The 22,271-nt window shown below is 46.4% G+C and overlaps 1 protein-coding gene across 2 annotated transcripts in view; it reads right to left on the reverse strand.

Moving 5' to 3' along the window:
- The window catches only part of LOC115800768 (kinesin heavy chain-like), a 108,783-nt gene that overhangs the window by 1,999 nt on the left and 84,513 nt on the right, over positions 1–22,271 (reverse strand). Inside the window, exons 18-25 of one of the 2 annotated variants that reach the window (XM_030758273.1) lie at positions 22,121–22,197; positions 21,870–21,979; positions 21,576–21,677; positions 21,040–21,100; positions 19,711–19,782; positions 19,242–19,343; positions 18,692–18,908; positions 18,465–18,615 (exon numbers count right to left, since the gene is read on the reverse strand). In XM_030758273.1, the coding sequence (XP_030614133.1) occupies positions 18,465–18,615; positions 18,692–18,908; positions 19,242–19,343; positions 19,711–19,782; positions 21,040–21,100; positions 21,576–21,677; positions 21,870–21,979; positions 22,121–22,197 (892 nt within the window). Of the gene's footprint in view, positions 1–18,453; positions 18,616–18,691; positions 18,909–19,241; positions 19,344–19,710; positions 19,783–21,039; positions 21,101–21,575; positions 21,678–21,869; positions 21,980–22,120; positions 22,198–22,271 lie in introns of both variants that reach the window. The other variant, XM_030758272.1, reaches the window with a different exon arrangement.

Below are 22,271 nucleotides of genomic sequence, written 5' to 3' on the forward strand. Positions count from 1 at the left end.
CCTCTGTCCCAGACAGTGATCAAAGCATGTGCACACCAGCTCACCCTGATTATCACCAGGATTTTCAACCTCTCCCTGGGCCAAGCAGTCATCCCCCCTGTATGAAAACAGGCACAATCATTCCCATGCCAAAGAGGTCATCATCACCAGCCTAAATGATTACCACCCTGTGGCCCTCACATCAGTAATCATGAAGTGCTTTGAGAGGCTTTTGACACTCATCAGTTTGCATATCATGCAAACTGATCCATAGAGGATGTCATTGGTGTAGCCCTCCACTCTGTGATGAGCCACTTGGAGAAGCAGCAGAGCTACGTTCGCATGCTTTTTGTGGATTACAGCTCAGCATTCAATACAATCATCCTGGACATTCTTACAACCAAACTGCACACCCTAGGTCTCCCCCCTCTTACATGTTCCTGGATAAAGGACTTTTGAACCAACTGGCCCCAGACTGTGAGCCCCCATTGTAGTGTTCTGTTAAGAAGAGAAAGAATCCGTTTACTTCTTGACTCAACACTGCTTTATTCTGTTCGCCATGTATATCCTACAACCATTTCTTCTTCTACTTATACCTATTCCAGCTTCACCATGTGACCAAGAACAGTACTGACACCTTGTGGCTAAAATTGGTATTGATCATTATCATTACATCCTCAATAGAACACACACATCCAAAGTGAAGGGTGCAGGAAAAAATGAAGAATCAATGGAAAACAGAATTCCACACACCAGAACACACCTTGAAAAATATTTATTCTAAACAGACCTTACAAAGAAGTGACGTTTCGGGCCAACATGCCATTCTTCAGACATGCCCTTCTTCAAGTATGAAGAAGCATTCTGGTGTGCGGAATTCTGTTTTCTATTATCATTACATCCTCCTTTCTTAAAAAAAAAAAAATACAACAGTCTATTCATTTACAATGAATACATCTCATACTCAATAACCCTTAAACCACTCTGGTAATAATAAAAACAACCTTAGACAAATATAACAAACATTCCAAATATCACATCACACTTTTTTTTCTCCTTTTTTTTTGAAATGACAAGTTCAGTCTTTGAGGTCATTTAATCTGTCTTGTTGATCTTCTTAAGACAGGTTGATTAAAAGCTTTGTGCTGGTGTTTGAAAAAGATGGAGAGATGGATTAGGATGGAGAACCTGAGAGTTGTTGTCTTCTCCAGATGTATTGTCTGTTCCATCACTTTTTCTAACAGCTTCCGGTTCTTTAACAGTTTTCTGTGTTTTAAGCAAACTGTGTCTGTTACGTCTGATTACTTGTCCTTCCTCAGTTCTTACTGTGAAAGATCAAGGTGCAACTTCTTGAAGAACAGTAGCTTTAGTCATCCATCCACCAGGATCTTCAATCCTGACAGTGTCATTGCTGGTGAGAAGGGGAAGCTGCTTGGCTGTTTTATCATACACATGTTTTTGTTTGATCTTTAGAGAACTTAGCTTTCACTGCAGTTTTGGAACCTCCCTCTCTTTTTATATAACATGGTAATGTAGTTCGCAGTTTTGTGTTCATCAACAGTTCTCCTGGCGACAATCCACACTCCAGCGGTGATGGTAGATAACTGAGCAAAGCAAGATAAGGATCTGAACAACTGTCAGCTGCTTTCTTTAATAGCTGTTTCAGAATGTGCACTCCTTTTTCAGCCTTCCCATTTGACGGAGGATACAGTGGGCTTGAGTTAATATGCTCAAATCCATAATGATCTGTAAACCTTTTAAACTCCTTGCTACTGAAGCATGGTCCATTATCACTCACAACTACATATGGAGTGCCATGCCTGGCAAAAATGGATTTTACATGTTTAATCACACAGGTTGATGATGTTTCTTCCTGGCCAAAAGACAGTTTCTCTCGCCCTTCTTTTTTTCAACACCAATTACTGTCCAGTTCATCATCAACCTACACAGGTTGATGGTGAACTGGATAGTAATGCCATCTCAGGAAAGTTAGAGTAATAGTCAGTCAGTCAGTCAGTCAGTCAGTCAGTCAGAATACTTTATTGATCCCAAAGGGAAATTACTACTGTTACAGCTGCAACCGTTTCATTTAAACGAGTAAACCTAAAACACAATAACATACAGTAAAGGCATAAAAGTATAAAGACTAAAGAGATATTTTGACTATATACACATCTAAATCTATACACATATGAAAATTGTGAGTGCAAAAATTTTTAAATAGGTGTCATTATATATATATATATGCACAGTCCTTTTTTGTACAATGTATAAGTGTATGTACAATGTACAATGTATATAGTGTATGTACAATGTATATGGAAATTTAAACAATTTTATGTACAATTGAATACTGATAAGTGAATGACACTGATGAACCACAATGTCACCTATTAAGGGAGGATTTATAGAGTCTGATGGCCACAGGTAGAAATGACCTCCTGTGGCGCTCTGTGGTGCATTTTGGTGGGATGAGTCTTGCACTGAATGTGCTCCTGTGTCCCTTCACTGTGTTGTAGAGTGGGTGGGAGCCATTGTTCATAATGGCCTACAGCTTAGACAGCATCCTCCTCTCCGACACTGCCATAAGCGAATCCAGCTCCACTCCCACCACATCACTGGCTTTGTGGATCAGTTTATTGAGTCTGTTGGCGTCTGCCGCCCTCAGTCTGCTGCCCCAGCATGCATCAGCATAGAGGATGGCACTCGCCACCACAGACTCATAGAAGATCCTGAGCATAGTCCGGCAGATGTTGAAGGACCTCAGGCGTCTCAGAAAATAGAGGCGACTTTGGCCCTTCCTGTATAGTGCATCAGTGTTCTTAGCCCAGTCCAGTTTGTTGTCAATGTGTACTCCCAGATATTTGTAGTCCTCAACGGTGTCCACACTGACCCCTCCGATGGACATAGGGGCCACCGGTGCCTTGTCTTTCCTCAAGTCCACCACCAGTTCCTTTGTCTTTGTCACGTTGAGCTCTAGATGGTTCCGCTTGCACCATGTGACAAAGTCCTTCACTGTCCTCCTGTACTCATCCTCATCACCCCTGCTGATACATCCAACTATTGCAGAGTCATCAGAAAACTTTTGAAGATGGCAGGTCTCTGAGCAGTAGCTGAAGTCTGTGGTGTAGAGGGTGAAGAGGAAGAGAGAGAGGACAGTCCCTTGTGGGGCTCCAGTGTTGCTAACTACTCTGTCAGACACACAGTGCTGCAGCCGTACATACTGTGGTCTGCCAGTCAGGTAGTCAACAATCCAGGACACAAGGGGGACATCTACCTGCATCGCTGTCAACTTATCACCCAGAAGAGCAGGCTGAATGGTGTTGAATGCACTTGAGAAGTCAAAGAACATGACCCTCACAGTGCTGGCCGGCTTATCCAGGTGAGCGTAGACTCGGTTTAGCAGGTAGATAATGGCATCCTCAACTCCCAGGCGGGGCTGGTAGGCGAACTGGAGGGGGTCCAGAAATGACTGGACAATGGGCCGGAGCTGATCCAGGACGAGCCTCTCCATGGTCTTAATTATGTGGGAAGTCAGTGCCACTGGCCTGTAATCCCTGACGTCACTGGGTCGCGGCATCTTCGGGACCAGAACGATGCAAGATGTCTTCCACATCACAGGGACCCTCTGAAGATCCAGGCTCATATTGAAGACATGGTGCTGTACTCCACAAAGCTGGGTGGCACAGGCTTTAAGCACCCTGGGGGAGACCCCGTCAGGGCCTGCAGCCTTGTTTTTGTGGAGTCTCTTAAGTTGTCTTCTCACCTGGTCAGCAGTGAGACTAACTGTAGAGGTGGCGGGTGGGGGAGGGGTGGAGACGTCAAGAGGGCCATCACAGGAAGGAAGCAGGCTATTGTGAAGTGTGGGGGTGGGTGGGGGTGGAGTGGACTTCTGGAGACCGGCAGCAGAGCTGTCTGGACGAGGGATGACAGAGCCTGCAGTGTCAAACCTGTTAAAGAACAGATTTAGCTCATTGGCCCTGTCCACACTGCCCTCCATTCCCCTGTTGTTGCTGGTCCTGAAGCCAGTGATGGTTCTTATTCCACTCCATACCTCCCTCATGTTGTTCTGCTGGAGTTTCAGCTCCAGCTTCCTCCTATAATTGTTTTTAGCCTCCCTAATTGTTGTTTTGAGTTCCCTCTGGATCGTTCTCACCTCCTCCCTGTTGCCAGCCCTGAAGGCCTTCTTCTTATTGTTGAGAAGTGCTTTAATGTCCTTTGTTACCCACAGCTTGTTGTTTAGGTAGCATTTTACAATCCTGGTAGGAACAATGGTGTCCACGCAGAAGTTAATGTAGTCTGTGATGCATTCTGTGAGCCTGTCGATGTCCTGTCCATGAGGCTCACAGAGTGCCGGCCAGTCTGTCACCTCAAAGCAGTCCTGCAGTGCTTCATAAGTGTTGTCAGACCATCTCTTAATTGACCGTGTGGTCACAGGCTGACTTTTCACCAGTGGCACATAGCGGGAGCTGAGCTTCACCAAGTTGTGGTCTGACCTCCCTAGAGGGGGGAGGGGGGAGCAGCTGTATGCATCCTTAACATTAGCATACAGCAGGTCCAGTGTTCTCTCCTCTCTGGTGGGACAGTTCACATACTGGGTGAAGTTTGAGAGTGTCTTTTCCATGGTGACATGATTGAAGTCACCTGAAATTGCAATAAGGGCAGTTGGGTGTTGAGTTTGTAAACACGCTAATGTTGAGTGAATGACGTCACACGCCGACGTCGGGTTGGCAGAGGGGGGGACGTAAACAGCCACAATAATAACATGGGAGAACTCCCTTGGTAAATAATATGGCCTCAGTCCCACAGCCAACAGCTCGATATCTGGGCAACCCACACGTTCCTTGATGGTAATGTGGCCAGGGTTACACCAGCGGTTATTAACTAGAACAGCTAGCCCTCCTCCTCTGCGCTTACCGCTCTCAGTGTAGCTCCGGTCAGCTCGAATAGTTTGAAAACCATCAATGGAAACGTTGTCATCTGGAATATCCTGGTGTAGCCATGTCTCTGAAAAGCAAATTAGGCTGCATTCCCGATACTCTCTCTGACTCCTGACTAACGCTGTAAGCTCGTCCATCTTGTTAGCCAGCGATCTTACGTTGCCCATGATGAGAGAGGGGAGACGCGGCTTATATCCCGTCTTCTCCATAAGTCTCTGACGCTTGGCCCTTGCTTTTCCTGTGCGCTGTTTTGTTCCTCCTCTGCATCCTCGGTGTGTCCGTCTCCAAAGTTCTTCAGGAGTGTTAGTTGTTCTGGTTGTTATGCCGGCCGGCCTTAGCGCGATCAGCTGATCCCGGTTGTAAACAAAGCGGACATGTTGCTGAGCAACGGCGGACCAGGAAAGTGAAAGAAGCACTTTCACGACGAAAAGACAGACCAAAACCCTCTCTGCTCTCATGTTTCGAGTGGGCATGGGTTAATTAAGTTACCCTATCTATATAAATAAATATTACGATGTTAAAGAAAAGAAAAGAACAAAAATCGATAAACACAAACGGAGCGCTGTAACGGGCAGCATGCACATTTCCGCGCATGCGCACCAAAAAGTCAATGACAACTAAATAATCTTTGCCTTGAAGATGAAACAAGTCCATCCCCACTTTATGCCATGGTGCCACTGGCATGTCTGCAATAATCATAGGCTCTTTAGTTTGCTTGGTTCCGTGTTTTTGACACATTTCACGTTGCTATCACTCTTTCAATGTCTCTGTTTATTCCTGGCCAAAAGACAGTTTCTCTCGCCCTTCTTTTGCACTTTTCAACACCAAGATGACCTTCATGTATTCTATGCAAAATGTCTTGCCGTAAGCTTTGTGGAATGACTATCATATTTTGCTTCAACAAAAGTCCATCCACGTGGCTTAACTCACCTCTGATGTGGCAGAACAATGGACTGGATCCTTCAGGCCATCCATTTTCCATGTGATCAAGCACATGCTATAGCTCTGCATCTGCTGCTGTTTCAGCTACTATCTGTCTGAATTTCGCATTAGACACAGGTAAAGCAGAAGACCCCTATGTTTGTAACAGCAAGGGAACAGTTTACCCTGCCAGGGATAGGGTTAACGGGGCCCCACCCTGGAGCCAGGCCTGGGGAGGGAGCTTGAGGGAGAGTGTCTGGTGGCCAGGTATTAGCCCGTGGTGCTCGGCCGGGTGCAGCCCGAAGAGGTTACATGGGCCCGCCCTCCTGTAGGCCCACCACCCACAAGAGGCGTCGTAGGGGTCGGGTGCAATGTGTGTCGGGTGGTAGCCAAGGGCGGAGGCCCTGGCGGACCGATCCCCAGCTATCGAGACTGGCTACTGGGACATGGAATCGACCTCTCTGGTGGGGAAGGAGCCTGAGCTAGTGCGTGAGGTTGAGAGATACCACCTAGATATAGTTGGGCTCACCTCAATGCATGGCCTGGGCTCTGGAACCAGTCTCCTGAAGAAGGGCTGGACTCTGTTCCTGTCTGGAGTTGCCCTCGGTGAGAGGCGGCAAACTGGGGTGGGTATTCTTGTATCCCCCCGGCTTGCTGCCTGTACGTCGGAGTTTTCACCGGTGGACAAGAGGGTAGTTTCCCTGCGCCTTCGGGCTGGGGAACGGGTCCTGACTGTTGTTTGCGCTTATGCACCGAATGACAGTTCAGAATACCCACCGTTTTTGGAGTCACTGGGCGGGGTGCTGGAGAGTGCTCCATCTGGTGACTCCATAGTCTTGCTGGGAGACTTCAACGCTCATGTGGGCAATGACAGTGAGACCTGGAGGGGCGTGATTGGGAGAAATGGCCTGCCCGATCTGAACCCGAATGGTGTTTTGTTGTTGGACTTCTGTGCAAACCACAGTTTGTCCATAATGAACACCATGTTTGAACATAAGGATGTCCATAAGTGCACATGGCACCAGGACACCCTAGGTCGCAGGTCGATGATTGATTTTGTAATTGTATCATCAGATCTGGTGCCGTATGTTCTGGACACTCAGGTGAAGAGAGGAGCTGAGCTGTCAACTGATCCCCACCTGGTGGTGAGTTGGATCAGGTGGCGGGGGGTGGCTGACAGACCTGGCGCACCTAAACGTATTGTGAGGGTGCGCTGGGAACGCCTGGCAGAAGCCCCAGTCAGGGAGATCTTCAACTCCCACCTCCGGCAGAACTTCGACAGCATTCCAAGGGAGGCTGAGGACACTGAGTCCGAATGGACCATGTTCCGCATCTCCATTGTTGAGGCTGCTGCTCAGAGCTGTGGCTGCAAGGTGGTTGGTGCCTGTCATGGTGGTAACCCCCGAACCAGATGGTGGTCACCGGAGGTGAAGGGAGCCATCAAGCTGAAGAAAGAGTCCTATCGGGCTTGGTTAGCCTGTGGGACTCCAGAGGCAGCTGACAGGTATCGGCAGGCCAAGCGTACTGCAGCTTGGGCAGTGGCCAAAGCAAAAACTCAAGTGTGGGAGGAGTTCGGTGAGGCTATGGAAAAAGACTTTCGGACGGCATCGAAGCAATTCTGGCAAACTGTCAGGCGACTCAGGAGGGGAAAGCACTGATCCACTCTCACGGTTTATAGTGCGGGTGGGGTGCTGCTGACTTCAACTGAGGCTATAGTCGGACGGTGGAAGGAATACTTCGAGGACCTCCTGAATCCCACTGACGCCTTCTGTAGTGGAAGCAGAGTCTGGGGACGAGGGAGATGACTTGAACATCACTGGGGGTGAGGTCACTGAGGTGGTTAAACAACTCCTTGGTGGCAGGGCCCCTGGGGTGGACGAGATTCGCCCTGAGTTCCTGAAGGCTCTGGATGTTGTAGGGCTGTCTTGGTTGACACGCCTCTGCAACATCGCGTGGAGATCTGGGGCAGTGCCATTGGATTGGCAGACTGGGGTGGTGGTCCCCATCTTTAAGAAGGGAGACCGGAGGGTGTGCTCCAACTTTCGAGGGATCACACTCCTCAACCTCCCCGGAAAGGTCTATGCCAAGGTGCTGGAAAGGAGGGTCCATCCATTAGTCGAACCTTGGATTCAGGAGGAACAATGCGGTTTTCATCCTGGTCGCTGAACGCTGGACCAGCTCTTTATCCTCTCAAGAATATTCGAGTATACGTGGGAGTTTGCCCAACCAGTCTACATGTGTTTTATGGACTTGGAGAAGGCATTCGACCATGTCCCTCGGGGTATCCTTTGGGAGGTCCTGCGGGAGTATGGGGTGTCTGGCCCGTTGTAGCGGGCCATTCAATCTCTGTACAACCGCAGTGAGAGCTTGGTCCGTATAGCCGGTAATAAGTCGAATTCGTTTCCTGTGGGTGTTGGACTCCGTCAGGGCTGCCCTTTGTCACCGATTCTGTTCATAATTTTTATGGACAGAATTTCTAGGCGTAGCCAGGTGGCGGAAGGCTTCTTCCTTGGTGGCCTCAGAGTCTCATCTCTGCTCTTTGCAGATGATGCGGTCCTGTTGGCTTCATCAGGGGGTGGCCTCCAGCTCGCAGTGGAACGGTGCACAGCCAAGTGTGAAGCGGCCAGCATGAGAATCAGCACCTCTAAGTCTGAGGCCATGGTCCTCAGCCGGAAAAGGGTGGAGTGCCCTCTCTGGCTCAAGAACGAGTTCTTGCCCCAAGTGGAGGAGTTCAAGTATCTCGGGGTCTTGTTCATGAGTGATGGGAGAAGGGAGCGGGAGATTGATAGATGGATCGGGGCAGCTTCTGCAGTGATGCGGACGCTGCACCGGTCTGTCGTGGTGAAGAGGGAGCTTAGTGTAAAAGCGAAGCTCTCGATTTACCAGTCGATCTACATTCCTACCCTCACCTATGGTCATGAGCTTTGGGTAGTGACCGAAAGAATAAGATTGCGAATACACACAGCAGAAATGAGTTTCCTTCGAAGGGTGGCTGGGCCTCTCCCTTAGAGATAAGGTGAGGAGTGCGGCCATCCGGGAGGGGCTCAGAGTAGAGCCGCTGCTCCTCCACATCGAAGGGAGCCAGTTGAGGTGGCTCGGGCATCTGATTAGGATGCCTCCTAGCCACCTCTTGGGTGAGGTGTTCCAGTCATGTCCCACCGAGAGGAGGCCCCGTGGTAGACCCAGACCATGCTGGAGAGATTATATCTCTCGGCTGGCCTGAGAACGCCTTGGGGTCCGTCCAGATGAGCTGGAGGAGGTGGCTGGGCAGAGGGAAGCCTGGGCTTCTCTGCTTAGGCTCCTGCCCCCGCGACCCAGCCCCGGATAAGCGGAAGAGAATGGATGGATGGACGGACACAGGGAAAGCTGCACACACCATGTTTACATAGCTTTCCACATCATCTGCAGTAGTATTTACAGCATCCTCAAGGGGTGCATGAGCCATAATGAGGTGTTTCCTCGGCGTATATATCAGTTTGAAATGATATCTTTGAATTTTCATCATCATACGTGAATTCTTAGAGGCATATCATTCAAATTTTTCCTCATGATTGCAACAAGCAGACAGTGATCCGTTTCTACGATAAATGAAGGTAGGCCATAAACATAACTGTGAAACCTCTCTGGTCCAAAAACCAATCGTAGGCATTCCTTTTCAATTTGAGCGTAGCGACGCTCTGCTTCTGTCATCGACCTAGATGCATAAGCAACTGGTTTCCACAGTTCACCTTCGGCTTACAGTAACACAGCTCCTATTCCATCCTTGGAAGCATCTGTCGACACCTTAATGCTCTTTGCTGGATCATAAAAGGTCAACACAGGTGCTGCTGTCAGTGCTCCTTTGAGGCTTTCTCATTCATGGTCATGTTTTTCTGTCCACTGAAACTCATTTTCCTTGTGCAGAAGCTGCCGAATGCTGGACGTTCTAGCTGCCAGATTAGGAATAAATTTGTCAATAAAGTTCACAATTCCCATGATATGCTGTATTCCAGTTTTATCTTTAGGTCTTGGCATGTTAATTATGGCATTTATTTTCTCCTGACTTGGTTGAACACCTTGTGCAGACAACTTATCTCCTAAAAAGAGAATTTCTTCAACCCCAAAGTGACATTTACTTTTAAGATAAGATAGAGATAAGATAGTGTTTATTTGTCACATGCAAAGTTATACACAGTACAATGCACAGTGAAATGTATTTTGTACCTGCAACCATATATACACACACATATAAATAAGAAGAATAAAAATAAAAAAAAGTAATTCACACTATACACTATACTCTATATACTATACACTATACACACTTTTTAAATTATAATATTTACATTGTGCAATAATGGTCCAGTTAGGGCTCAGAGTTGAGCAGACGGATGGCTTGTGGGTAAAAACTCTTCTTCAACCTTTCAGTCTTAGCCCTCAGGCAGCGGTAACGCCGGCCTGATGGGAGCAGGGAGAAGAGAGAGTGTCCGGGGTGGCTGGGCTGTTTTAGGATCTTCATGGCCCTCAGCCTGCACTGCTTGGTGTAAATGTCCTGCAGGTTGGGGAGGGTGGTTCTGATGGTCCGTTCAGCTGAACGAACCACCCTTTTTAGGGCCATGAAGTCCTGCTTGGTGCAGTTTCCCATCCAGGTGGTGATGCTCCCACGCATGATGCTCTCGATGGTGCAGGTGTAAAAGTTCCTGAGCACCTTGAGTGGGAGCTTGAAGTCTCTCAGCCGCCTGAGGAGGTAGAGACGCTGTCTGGCCTTCTTCACAGTGATGTTTATGTGATGAGTCCAGGACAGGTCCTGTGAGATGGTCACTCCCAGGTATTTGAAAGTGTCCACTCTTTCCACCTCAGCACCACTGATGACAAGTGGATGGTAGTCCCTCTGCTGCTTCCTGCTGAAGTCCACGATCAGTTCCTTTGTTTTGCTGACGTTGAGCAGGAGGTGGTTCTCCTGGCACCAGTTCTCCAGGCGGGAGACCTCTCTCCTGTAGGCTGTCTCCTCATTGTGAGAGATTAGTCCCACAACAGCAGTGTCGTCAGCAAACTTGATGATGACGTTGGACTCTGACGTGGCCTCGCAGTCATGGGTGTACAGTGAGTACAGCAGAGGGCTGAGCACACAGCCTTGGGGGGATCCAGTGTTGAGGGTGAGGGAGGATGAGGTGAGGTGACCCACTCGTACCACCTGTGGTCTGCTGGTCAGGAAGCTGTGAACCCACCTGCATAGGGATGGGCCCAGGCCCAGGTCCAGCAGCTTAGAGACCAGCCTGGAGGGAACTATGGTGTTGAATGCTGAGCTGTAATCTACAAACAGCACTCTCACATAGTTCCCCTTACCAGTGTCTATGTGTGAAAGGGTCTTGTGGAGGAGGAAGGATATGGCGTCATCTGTGGATCTGTCTGGCCGGTATGCAAACTGTAGTGGGTCGAGGGTGGTGGGCAGTGAGGAGGTGATGAATGTCTTGATGAGTCTCTCAAAACACTTCATCACCACAGAGGTGAGTGCTATGGGCCTGAAGTCATTGGGGCTGCTGGGGTGTGGTTTCTTAGGGACAGGGACTATAATGGACTTTTTAAAGCAGGTGGGAATCACACACAGTTTCAGTGAGAGGTTGAATATCAGTGTAAACACAGGTGCCAGCTGGTCAGCGCAGGTCTTAAGGACACGTCCACTAATACCGTCTGGTCCAGCCGCTTTCCTGGTGTTTACACGTCTAAACGCCCTCCTCACGTCGCGCTCCGTCACAGTCAGTGTCTCCGCCCCTCCGGCCGGGAGCGCAGCGGGCTGTCGGCTTCCCCACTCAAGGCGCGCAAAGAAGATGTTGAGTTCATCAGCCAGAGAAGCGTCGGCACTCACCGGGTGTGTGTGTGGTGCTTTGTAGTCCGTGATGGTGCGTAGTCCCTGCCACAGTCCCCTGGGGTCAGACTGTTGTAGTTGCTGTTCCAGTCTGCGGCCGTAGCGATGTTTAGCCTCTTTCACCGCTCTGCGGACGTTGTATGATGCAACCTTGTAGTCCTCCATGTTCCCAGAGGCGAGGCCGGAGTTGTAGGCAACGGTGCAGGACCTCAGGGCGTCGCGGACATATTTATCCACCCACGGCTTCTGGTTGGGAAAAGTCCTGATGGTCCTCCTAAGTGAAGTGTCTTCAACAACTTTCCCAATAAATCCCACAACAGTTTCCGTAAACTCCTCGATGTCTCCGCCCGCGCTGCTGCAAAACATGTCCCAGTCGGTTGAATCCAACGCACCCTGCAGAGCGGCCTCTGTTTGATCGGACCACCGTGTCACTTCTCTCACAGCAGGGGGTTCCTGCCTGAGCCGTTGTTTGTATTTCGGCATGAGAAGAACAGAGGTGTGGTCAGACTTCCCAAAAGGCGGAAGAGGCTTTGCTTTGTAGCCATCTTTGAATGGAGAATAGCAGTGGTCTAGGGTCCTCTCTCCTCTGGTGGGGCAGTCGATGTGTTGAATCAATTCCGGTATCACCTTTTTCAAGTTTGCACTGTTAAAGTCCCCGGCTACGATGAGAGCCGCATCACGCTGGTTAGCCTGATAGGTGGAAATCGCCTCATGTAGCTCGGATAGTGCAGTGTTTGTGTCCGCCTGAGGTGGAATATAGACGGCGCTGAAGATGACCGAAGTGAACTCGCGGGGCAGGTAGTGGGGGCGGCATTTCAGGGTTAGGAGCTCCAGGTTCGGTGAACATGATTGTTTCAGAAGGACAACATTCCTACTGTCACACCAGTTGTTATTAATCATTAGGCACACACCTCCTCCTCTTGATTTTCCAGACTCACTCGTTCTGTCCGTGCGATGAACACTGAAGAACTCCGACGGCTGTACGGCGTGGTCCGGTATGAGGGGGGTCAGCCATGTCTCCGTGAGACAGATGATGTTGCAGTCCCTTATGTCCCTCTGAAACTGTATCCTGGCCCTGAGTTCGTCCAGCTTGTTATCCAGTGACTGGACATTAGCCAACAGGATGCTCGGCAGTGGCGTTTGGTGCGCTCTGCGCCTCAGCCTCTCTCTTACGCCGGCTCTTTTCCCTCGGGGCCTTGTCCGTGACCTGGTCCGTCCTTTGTTTGAGCTGGCCCACTGGAAACGCAGTATGTCCTGAGGCCAAGTCGGGTCGGGAGAAAAAGGTGTCAGAATACAGCCAGAGTGCTGTATTCTGATATTAAAAAGAGTCTGTCTGTCGTACATGATATGACACAGAGCAGGCGGAATTATAAAGTCCAAAATTAGAGCTAAACCTAATATATACAAACAAAGCGTAGGAGCAGGTACGACGGCTGCTGACCTCACCGGTGCCATCTTGAAGCATGATGACTTTTAGTCCATGACTTTCTATGCAGTCTAACACTTTGACAAGCTTCTCATTGTGCTCTTGAAGAGTGGAACCCCAGATTATGATGTCATCAACATATACCCTAACTCCTTCAAGCCCTTCAATAATCTGTTCCATTGCTCTGTGAAAGATTTCACATGCTGAGATTATTCCAAAGGGCAATCTCAAGAAGCAGTATCTGACATAAGGAGTATTAAAGGTACAGTACTTGCTGCTACTTTCATCAAGTTTCAGCTGCCAAAAACCTTGTGAAGCATCCATTTTGTGAAGTACTTGGCACCTGCCATTTCACTTATGATTTCTTCATGCTTAGGTATTTGGTAATGTTCACGCTTAATGTTTTCATTCAAATCCTTTTGATCCATACACAATCTCACGTCCCCATTCTTTTTCTTCGAACACACCATTGACATAACATAACATAGTCATGGGTTCAAGCTCTTTCTTTACTTTGTCTCTTAATGGTGCAGGAACTCTTCAAACTGGATGTACAACTAGTTTTGCATTTTCTTTCAGCTGGATATTATATGTGAGTGGTAACACAACCAATCCTTTAAACACATCTGCATAGTTTTGCATTATAGATTCAACAGAGTCATTTACTGTATTCATGGTCATGTTAATGCGATGCACTCTTTTCACCAGCTGCAAATATTCACAGGCTTTGTCACCTAAGAGAGAGTCCAGACCTTCACTGACAACAGAAAAATAGATGATGCATTTTTCCTTTGACAGTCACTTTCAGTTGATAGATTCCCAAACATTTAATGCTTTGTCCATTATAATCTCTGAGTGTAACCACCTTACTCTCTATTTTTGGCTTGATTTTCATCGTTTTGATGTCAGACATAATGATCAGGTTAGCTTTAACACCAGCGTCCAATTTCATGGTGATAATAGTGCCATTAATTTGCAATGGTGCTGTCCATTTATCTTCCCTGATAACATTAATCATTTTATGTGGTTCATTTTCACAGTTCACCACACCCACAAAAAATGTATCACACAGATCAGTATCTTCAACCACGTTAACAACCATGTCATTCCTTTCCTTTTTGAAAAACACTGCTTAGCAAAATGTTTTTTTCCTCCACACAGAGAACATTGCTTGCCATAAGCAGGACGTTGTTTCAACTTATGTCGGGAACCGCATCGCTTACAGGCAAACATCTCATCCAAGTGCTGCACAGGTCGAATTTGTTTGCGACGTCTTCCTTTACTCGAAACTGCACCAACTGGCACAGTCTCGCTCACGCTGGCTGGGCTGTCATCTACTTTGTTGAAAGTCCTCAGGTGCATCCGGAAGAGCTCTCTGGCTTGGCAAATCTTTATAGCTCCTTCCAAGGTCAGCTCTGTTTCTCTCAACAGCCTTTCTTGGATCTGCTTGTCTTCCATGCCGAACACTATCTGGTCACGAATCATGGAGTCTTTCAGTGTGCCAAAATTGCATGTCTGAGCTTTCAGCTTCAGATTAGTCAAAAAAAACATCAAACAATTCATGTTGTTGCTGCACATGAGATTGGAACACATACCTCTCATATGCTTCATTTTTCTTTGGTGAGCAGTGTGCATCAAAATGCTCAAGCATTTTATCCAACTTGTCCTTGTCTCCTTCACTATCAAAAACAAATGCACTTCAATGGCTTGTGGACCTGCTGTCGTCAGCAATAGTGCTACCTTTCTGCTGTCTGGTTTTGCATCATGTCCTATGGCTGCCACATACAGTAAAAACTGCTGCTTGAAGTTACTCCAATTGCTGTTGACATTGCCAATTAGCTTTAAATTCTCCGGTGGCTTCAGAGCATCCATGTCCCCGCTTCGTAGTGACTCACTCTGCTCACTTCACTCCTGACACCATGTTGTGTTCCGTTAAGAAGAGAAGGAAACCGTTTACTTCTTGATTCAACACTGCTTTATTCCGTTCGCCATGTATATCCTACAACCACTTCTTCTTCTACTTATTCCAGCTTCACCATGTGACCAAGAACAGTACTGACACCTAGTGTCACCTAGCTGACGTACTGTATCACAGTATGGTACGGCAGCTGCACTGAAGCAGACAGGGTGAGGCTTCAGAGGGTAGACAAGACAGCACAAAGAATAATTGACTGCCCTCTCCCCTCCCTGATGGACATCTACACCTCCCGCTGCCTCAGCAAAGTGGGTGAACAACTTGAACCATTTTTTTAACAGGTTTGACCAGTCACCCAGCCCAGTCACCCCTGCTGTCAGCCCCATCATCTTTAATGTCTGCCAACTTTTCTTCTCAGGAACTCACACCTCTCAGCTCTCAGCCATCATCCACCCCCTTCACTTCAGAGGACTACATCCCACAGCCCCCCTCCTCCATCTCGTCCCTTTCAACTCATCATGTGAGGAATGAACTACGCAAGATCAAGGTGCGAAAGGCTACAGGTCCAGATGGCATCAGCTCCAGGCTCCTGAGGTGCTGCGCAGATCAACTGAGTGGCATTATGGGATACATGTTCAACCTGAGTCTGAAGCTGGGGAAAGTACACAACTGTGGAAGACCTCCTGTGTGGTACCGGTACCAAAGACCAAGCATCCAAAGGATAAAGGATCTTAGCAGCTACAGGCCGGTGCCCTGACGTCGCATCTAATGAAGACCCTCAAGAGGCTGTTCCTTAACCATCTACACCTTCTGGTGACATCTTCTTTGGACCCGCTGCAGTTCACCTACTGGCTTGGCATCGGGGTGGATGACGCCATCATTTACCTCCTGCACCAAGCTCTGACCCCCCTGGAGAAACCTGGAAGCACTGTGAGGATCATATTCTTTGATTTCTCCAGTGCTTTCAACACCATCCAGCCAAGACTTCTGAGGGACAAGCTGGAGCTGTCAGGAATTTACCACCACATGTCCCAGTGGATACTGGACTACCTCACTGACCGCCCACAGTACGTGAGGACACAGGGCTGTGTCTCTGACAGGCTGGTCTGCAGTATGGGGGCCCCACAGGGAACTGTGCTGGCACCGGTCCTCTTCACCCTCTACACTGCAGAATTCTCCATCAACTCCCCACGCTGGCATCTGCAGAAATTCTCTGACGACTCTGCCATAGTTGGCCTCATCACAGATGAGGATGATGCAGAGTACAGACAGTGGACTCAGGACTTTGTGGACTGGTGCCAGCGGAACCAACTGCTGATCAATGCTGCTAAAACCAAGGAGCTGGTGGTGGATTTCCACAGGCGCACCCCTACCACACTGACACCGGTGAACATCCAGGGAGTGAACATTGAGATAGTGGACACTATCTCAATGTTCACCTGAACAATAAACTGGACTGGACTCACAACACTGATGGAAGGGTCAGAGCAGACTCTACCTGCTGAGAAGGCTGAGGTCTTTTGGAGTGCAGGGGGCACTCCTGAAGACCTTCTACGACTCTATAGTAGCATCAGCCATCTTCTATGCAATCTGTATGTTGGAGCAGCAGCTTATCTGCAGCTAAGAGGAAGCGGTTAGACAAGCTCAACAAGAAGGCCAGCTCTGTCCTAGGATGTCCTCTCGACCCAGTGCAGGTGGTGGAAACAGAAGGACTTCGACCACATTAACATCAGCGATGGACAAGGTCTCCCACCCCATGCATGAAGTTCCTTCAGTGACAGACTGCTGCACCCTAAATGCGCAAAGGAGCATTACCGCAGATCTTTCCTCCCAGCAGCTCTAAGGCTTTATAACCATCACTGCTCCCAATAAAACCACAATCACTAGCATGCACATAGTGTATAATACATAGTATATTGTAAATAGCCTGTCCTGTTCAAGGTTCAACACAGGCACACCATCTACATTTTTCAAGTGAACCCAAAATTGGTATATTTCTGTACAGTATATATTATTATTTTTATTGTTAATATTGTCCTGTTTTTCATAAATATATTTTTTTCAACAATGTAAATTTTTAATATCTGTGGCTGCTGTTACACCTTAATTTCCCCTCTGTGGGACAATAAAGGCTGTTTCTTCTTCTTCTTCTTCAATCAACTGCAGCCATTTCTGCTTGTCTTTCTCATCGGTAAAATGACAGCTTAATTTGTTTTTCAAGTCAGATCAGTTAAAACAACCAGGGACAAAAGCAGTGCAGCATAATAATCACGTGACAGTTTGGACCTGGAAATGGAATTCTACATCACTTAATAGAATAGAATAGAACAGAATAGAATATTACCTGAAGTGTGCTTGCCTCCCTGTTTAAAATGTTTAATTTGTTAATTTCCCCATAATTAATTAATCGAAATTAGCGCGTTAAAGTCCCACCCCTAATATATATATATATATATATATATATATATATATATATATATATATATATACACACACACACACACACACATATACACACACACAATCTTGCTGGTGTTATGTTGTAATGTATGCGTGTGCGTGTCTCTGTCATTAAACGTACTCAATAATAAGGGTGATAAGCCTCAACAATGTCCCCAGGGATCTAGAGGTAAATAGGGAAAGACCCAGAGAACCTGGGCCATCCACAGCCCACCAGGAGCTCTGCAGAAGTCTGCATTTCTTAGTAATTTCCTGTTGTACTTTATTAGCTGTTGTCTTGTCTGCTTTGTATTCAGTTTTGCTTCCCCGTGTCTCGTTAGTGTCATTTTGCCCACCTGTCCTTCCCAGCTATTACCTCTTGTCTCATTACCCTGGCGTATTGTCTGCATTTCCCTTGTTCTGCATTGCATCATTGTCAGTAACTCACTTTTGTTGTGTGCAGCTCTGTCAGTGTGGTTTTCTTGATCTAGTGAGATTCCTAGTTTGTTCTGCTGGCTGCTCTCCAGCTCTGTTTACTATTTGTTAAATTCTGTGTTACCAGTAATAAAGCTGAGAGTTCCTGAGTCAAGGCCTTGTCCCCGGAGGCCTGTTTTGGGGTCCTACTCTATAGTTGGGGTTTTCTCTATATTATTGTAGGATCTTTACCTTACACCTTGAGGCAACTGTTGCTGTAATTTGGTGCTATAGAAATAAAATTAAACTGAATTGATAGACGATCTATCCTGGTCCTTTTCCCTGTGGATCACATTCTGAGGATTTTTCTGATATTGCTGAAGTTTTGTCGAATTGCTAAGGTTGCTGATTTTTACCGCACCTGGGGCCGACTTTCTGTGGCTCTGATGGAGATGTTGCTGAAGTTGTGTCGATGTGGTTGCTGAGGTAGTAAAAATGCAGTTTCTGAGGTTATATTGGTCTGTTGCTGTGGTTGTGTTGCTATGGTTACTGAAGCTTCTGAGGTGTGTCTAACCTGGAGCCTACTTGCTGTGGCTCTGGTGGAGAGTTTGCTGAGGTTGCTGTCGGGAGTGTTGCCGTGGGCTGGACACCATGCCCCCTCCTCTAATGGCCGGTCTGATAGTGTGGGAGGATGATGGATTCTGATGGTGCTGATGCCCGGCTCTGATTGGCTTGGCTATGTACACACAGGTAACAGGTGAGTCAGCTGTGCATGAGCAGACTCAGCGGTCTGTTTTCAGTTAGTTTCTCACCGATCTGAGCTGAATGTCCTCTTCTGGACAGGTTCTTGGACCGCATGGCCTCTTTGATGCGGTCCACTTCCTGTTGGTAGCGTTTGCGATCCCTCACAGCCGACTCTTTAGCATTTCTCAGGGTGGTTTCCAGAGCTTTCACTCGTTCTGCTGTAACCCGAAGACGCTTCTCCAGTTTGGGCAGCTCACAACGAAGGTCTGCGTTATCCCGAACCAGCTGAAGGAAACAAAAGGTAAAATTACTGTCAGTCATGTGACTCATTCTCACATGGTGTGTTTATCAAACTCCTGGTCACAGCTGGATCTATAGTCTGTCAGGTTTAAAGGTTTAAAGAAAAGAAGCATGGAGAAAATTTCAAAGAGATCAGAAATAAATGAATAAACCAATATAATATAAATGTGATAGTTTCTTATGCTGTTAAATAAAATATAATGTTACAGACACTAAAGAGAAGCAGATTAATGTTCCGTGAACAGAAATAATTATCAACAACCAAACTGGGCGAAGCTTAGTGACCAGGTGAGAAGAGTTAGAGTTGGGGTCACTTACCTGTTTGTGGACCCTGCTGAGCTGCTCCAGGTTGTTTTCTAAGAAGATGATCCTCTGTCTCTGAGCCAAACTGCCCCCGGCCTCATCACTGTTCTCTGAACTCTGATCATGAGATTAAAATATGAAACTTCACTGAGCGCACACACGAACACACAGAAAAGATACAATGATCCCTGAAACTCCTCACGACATGTACCAAGGTGGATCAGACCCCATATGATCTGCCTCAATTAGCAGAAATGTGATATTACTTTTTAACTTTAACTGACAGTTTCAACATGAATAAGCGGCAAACAGAGAAATTTGCTTATTTTTAACGTGTAAGAGTAAATGGGTTCAAAGCAGGAAATGAAATCAGACATTGTGTGAAGAAACTAAGCTCTGCTGCTCTAAGCTCCAAAAACTCAGATGAGATTTTAACTGAAATCCAAAATCTGAAACTAAAAGTGGAACTACTTTTTATTCTTACATTCTTGATTCGAGCCCTGATGTCTTCAATGAAGAGTTTACGGAGGTTGTTTAGAGTCTGCAGCTCTTTAGCCTGTTGGAGGAAACAGAAACTCAGCTGGCCTCACATTGGCTACTGTTGCACAGAAATATACAATCAGGTCTGTAAGAGTTTGGACAGTGACACACTTTGATTATTTTCCCTCTGTACAACACCACAGTGGATCGTAAATCAAACATCCAAGATGTGACTGAAGTGCAGACTTTCAGCTTTAGTTCAAGACATTTAGCAAAGGTGTTGCATTAACTTTTGTAGAATTAAAGCCATTTTTGTACAGTTTTAGAGGCTCCAAAGTAATTGAACAGTTGACTGATGACTATTTTATGGCTATGTGAGTCCTGTTCTCTGGTTCCTTCTGTATAAATTAAATAGATAAAAGATCTGGAGTTGATTCCAAATGTTAAACTTGCATTTGGCAGGTTTTTACTGGAATTCTCAATATGAGATTCAAAGAAATTTTATTGCAGGTGATGGAGGGCACGATTTGGCTGAAAACCCAAAAGAAACCAATCAGAGAGCAAAAACTTCAGGATTGTCCAAATCATTCTTAAAAAGAAATTGAGTGGCTCAGCAACACCAAAAGACCACAGAAGACAGTGCACAATGTCAGAATTACTTTCATGATTAAGAAAAACAAAATCACAACATCTGAAGGAGGCCAGAGTATCACTGTCAAGGTCTACACCTGCATGGGGGGAGATACAGAGACAGTATCAACACAGGCAGACGCTGCAAAACTGATCACAATGCAGATAATGAGCCAAAAACAAACTGCGAAAGCAACCCAAGAGTTTCTCAAGGCAAAAAAAAAAGTGAGATATTCTTCAAGTCAGACACCTGATCTCAGCCCAGCAGAGCAGCTTCTCACTTAAATACAAAACTGAAGGCAGAGACCCCCAGGCAAGCAGCAACTGAAGGTGCTGCAGTAAAAGCCTGCAGAGCAGCCAAAGGAGGACACAGCATTTAAAGATTTTTATGAGTTGTTCAGGCAGTCACCGACACCAAAGGATTAAAAACAATCCTTATATTTTAAATTGTTAGTTTGTTCCATTATGTTTAAGCCTCTGAAAATGGGGGCTGTGTATAAAAATGTCTGTAATTCATAAACAGTTTTGTAAAACCTTAGTTAAACCCCTTGAATTCAAGCTGAAAGTCTGCACTTCTGTTACATATTGTTTAATTTAAAATCCACTGTGGTGGTGTACAGAGGCACCACTACAAAAAGTAAGTATGTTACTGTTCAAAAACTTATGGACCTATCTGTGTGATGATAGAAATATAGTCTTGTACCACCGTCTCCTCCAAACCCTTCAGGTCCTCTTTGGCTTGTTCTCTTTTCTCGTTCAGGAACCTGAAAACACAAGCAGAGTTTAACACTGATGGATAAATGAGCAGCTTTCATCCGCAGACTTTGACTTTTTTAAAGATCATCTTGGCAAAGCAAATGTGTCTCAACACAGCATGCAGACTATAATTTTGCTCACTTAGGCTGCTGGACAGGATAGGTTAAAAAAAAAGACTTTAACTGACTGAACTCTGTTTCCATCCAGTCTGTGAATCTGAGTTCACTGATTAGTCATCAAACAACAAGTGGTGGAAGACGAAAAGAATATGAAACAAAGATGTCAGAGCGCCAAAGGAGGTTAAATGATGAAAAATAAGACAATGTAAATATGTCATTTCTGTCTGACACAGACCTTTACCCATCACAGTTTAGTACAGGACATAAACTAAACACTGAGGTGGACGGAAATACTTCGAATGGCACTAAAATGTGAATCGGGTGTTTGTGTAAAAGATGTCTGAGCACAGAGGTACAAACTTACTGGAGTTTCTGTAGTTTCTGGTCTTTGTTCTGATCCTCAGCTCTCAGTTTGTCACAGTCAGACTGAAGCTTCCTGTTTTCCAGCTGCAAAGCCTGATTCACACTGAAAGAGACAATCACACAGCTGGAAACAACTAGCTCAACAAGCTGAGAAAACAAAGTAAAAATGTTTGAAGCCCCCAAAGCACAAATCTAGCAAACAAAAAAATATCAAATCTCTTTCAAAATAAAAAAGATAAAAAAATAAAAAAATAAAAATAAGATCAGTTCTAACACTCAGTAATCCATAACTTACTCTTTGAGCCGGTCGAATTCTCTCTGTTTCTGTTCAATCTCATCTCTGAGTCGACTCAGCTGTTTGTGATGAACCTCTCTGTGGTTCTCCATCTGTTCCTCCAATGTTCTCTACAGAACATACAGCACCATTTCCTTCATCAATACTTGATTTAACTTTATTGACACTTCAGTTCATTAACAGTGTTGCCTCATTTCCTGGTTAACCTCTGAACTCATTCACAGTGACATCATAGGTCACACTGTGTTTACCTTCATTTCCACGACATCCTTCAGTCTGCTCATGTGTTCTTTCTCTTTGTCCATCACTGTCAGCTCATGCATTTGACCTGATCTCACACACACACACACACACACACACACACACACACACACACACACACACACACACACACACACACAC

The sequence above is a fragment of the Archocentrus centrarchus genome, chromosome 21 (assembly GCF_007364275.1).
Source record: "Archocentrus centrarchus isolate MPI-CPG fArcCen1 chromosome 21, fArcCen1, whole genome shotgun sequence".
Taxonomy (NCBI): domain Eukaryota; kingdom Metazoa; phylum Chordata; class Actinopteri; order Cichliformes; family Cichlidae; genus Archocentrus; species Archocentrus centrarchus.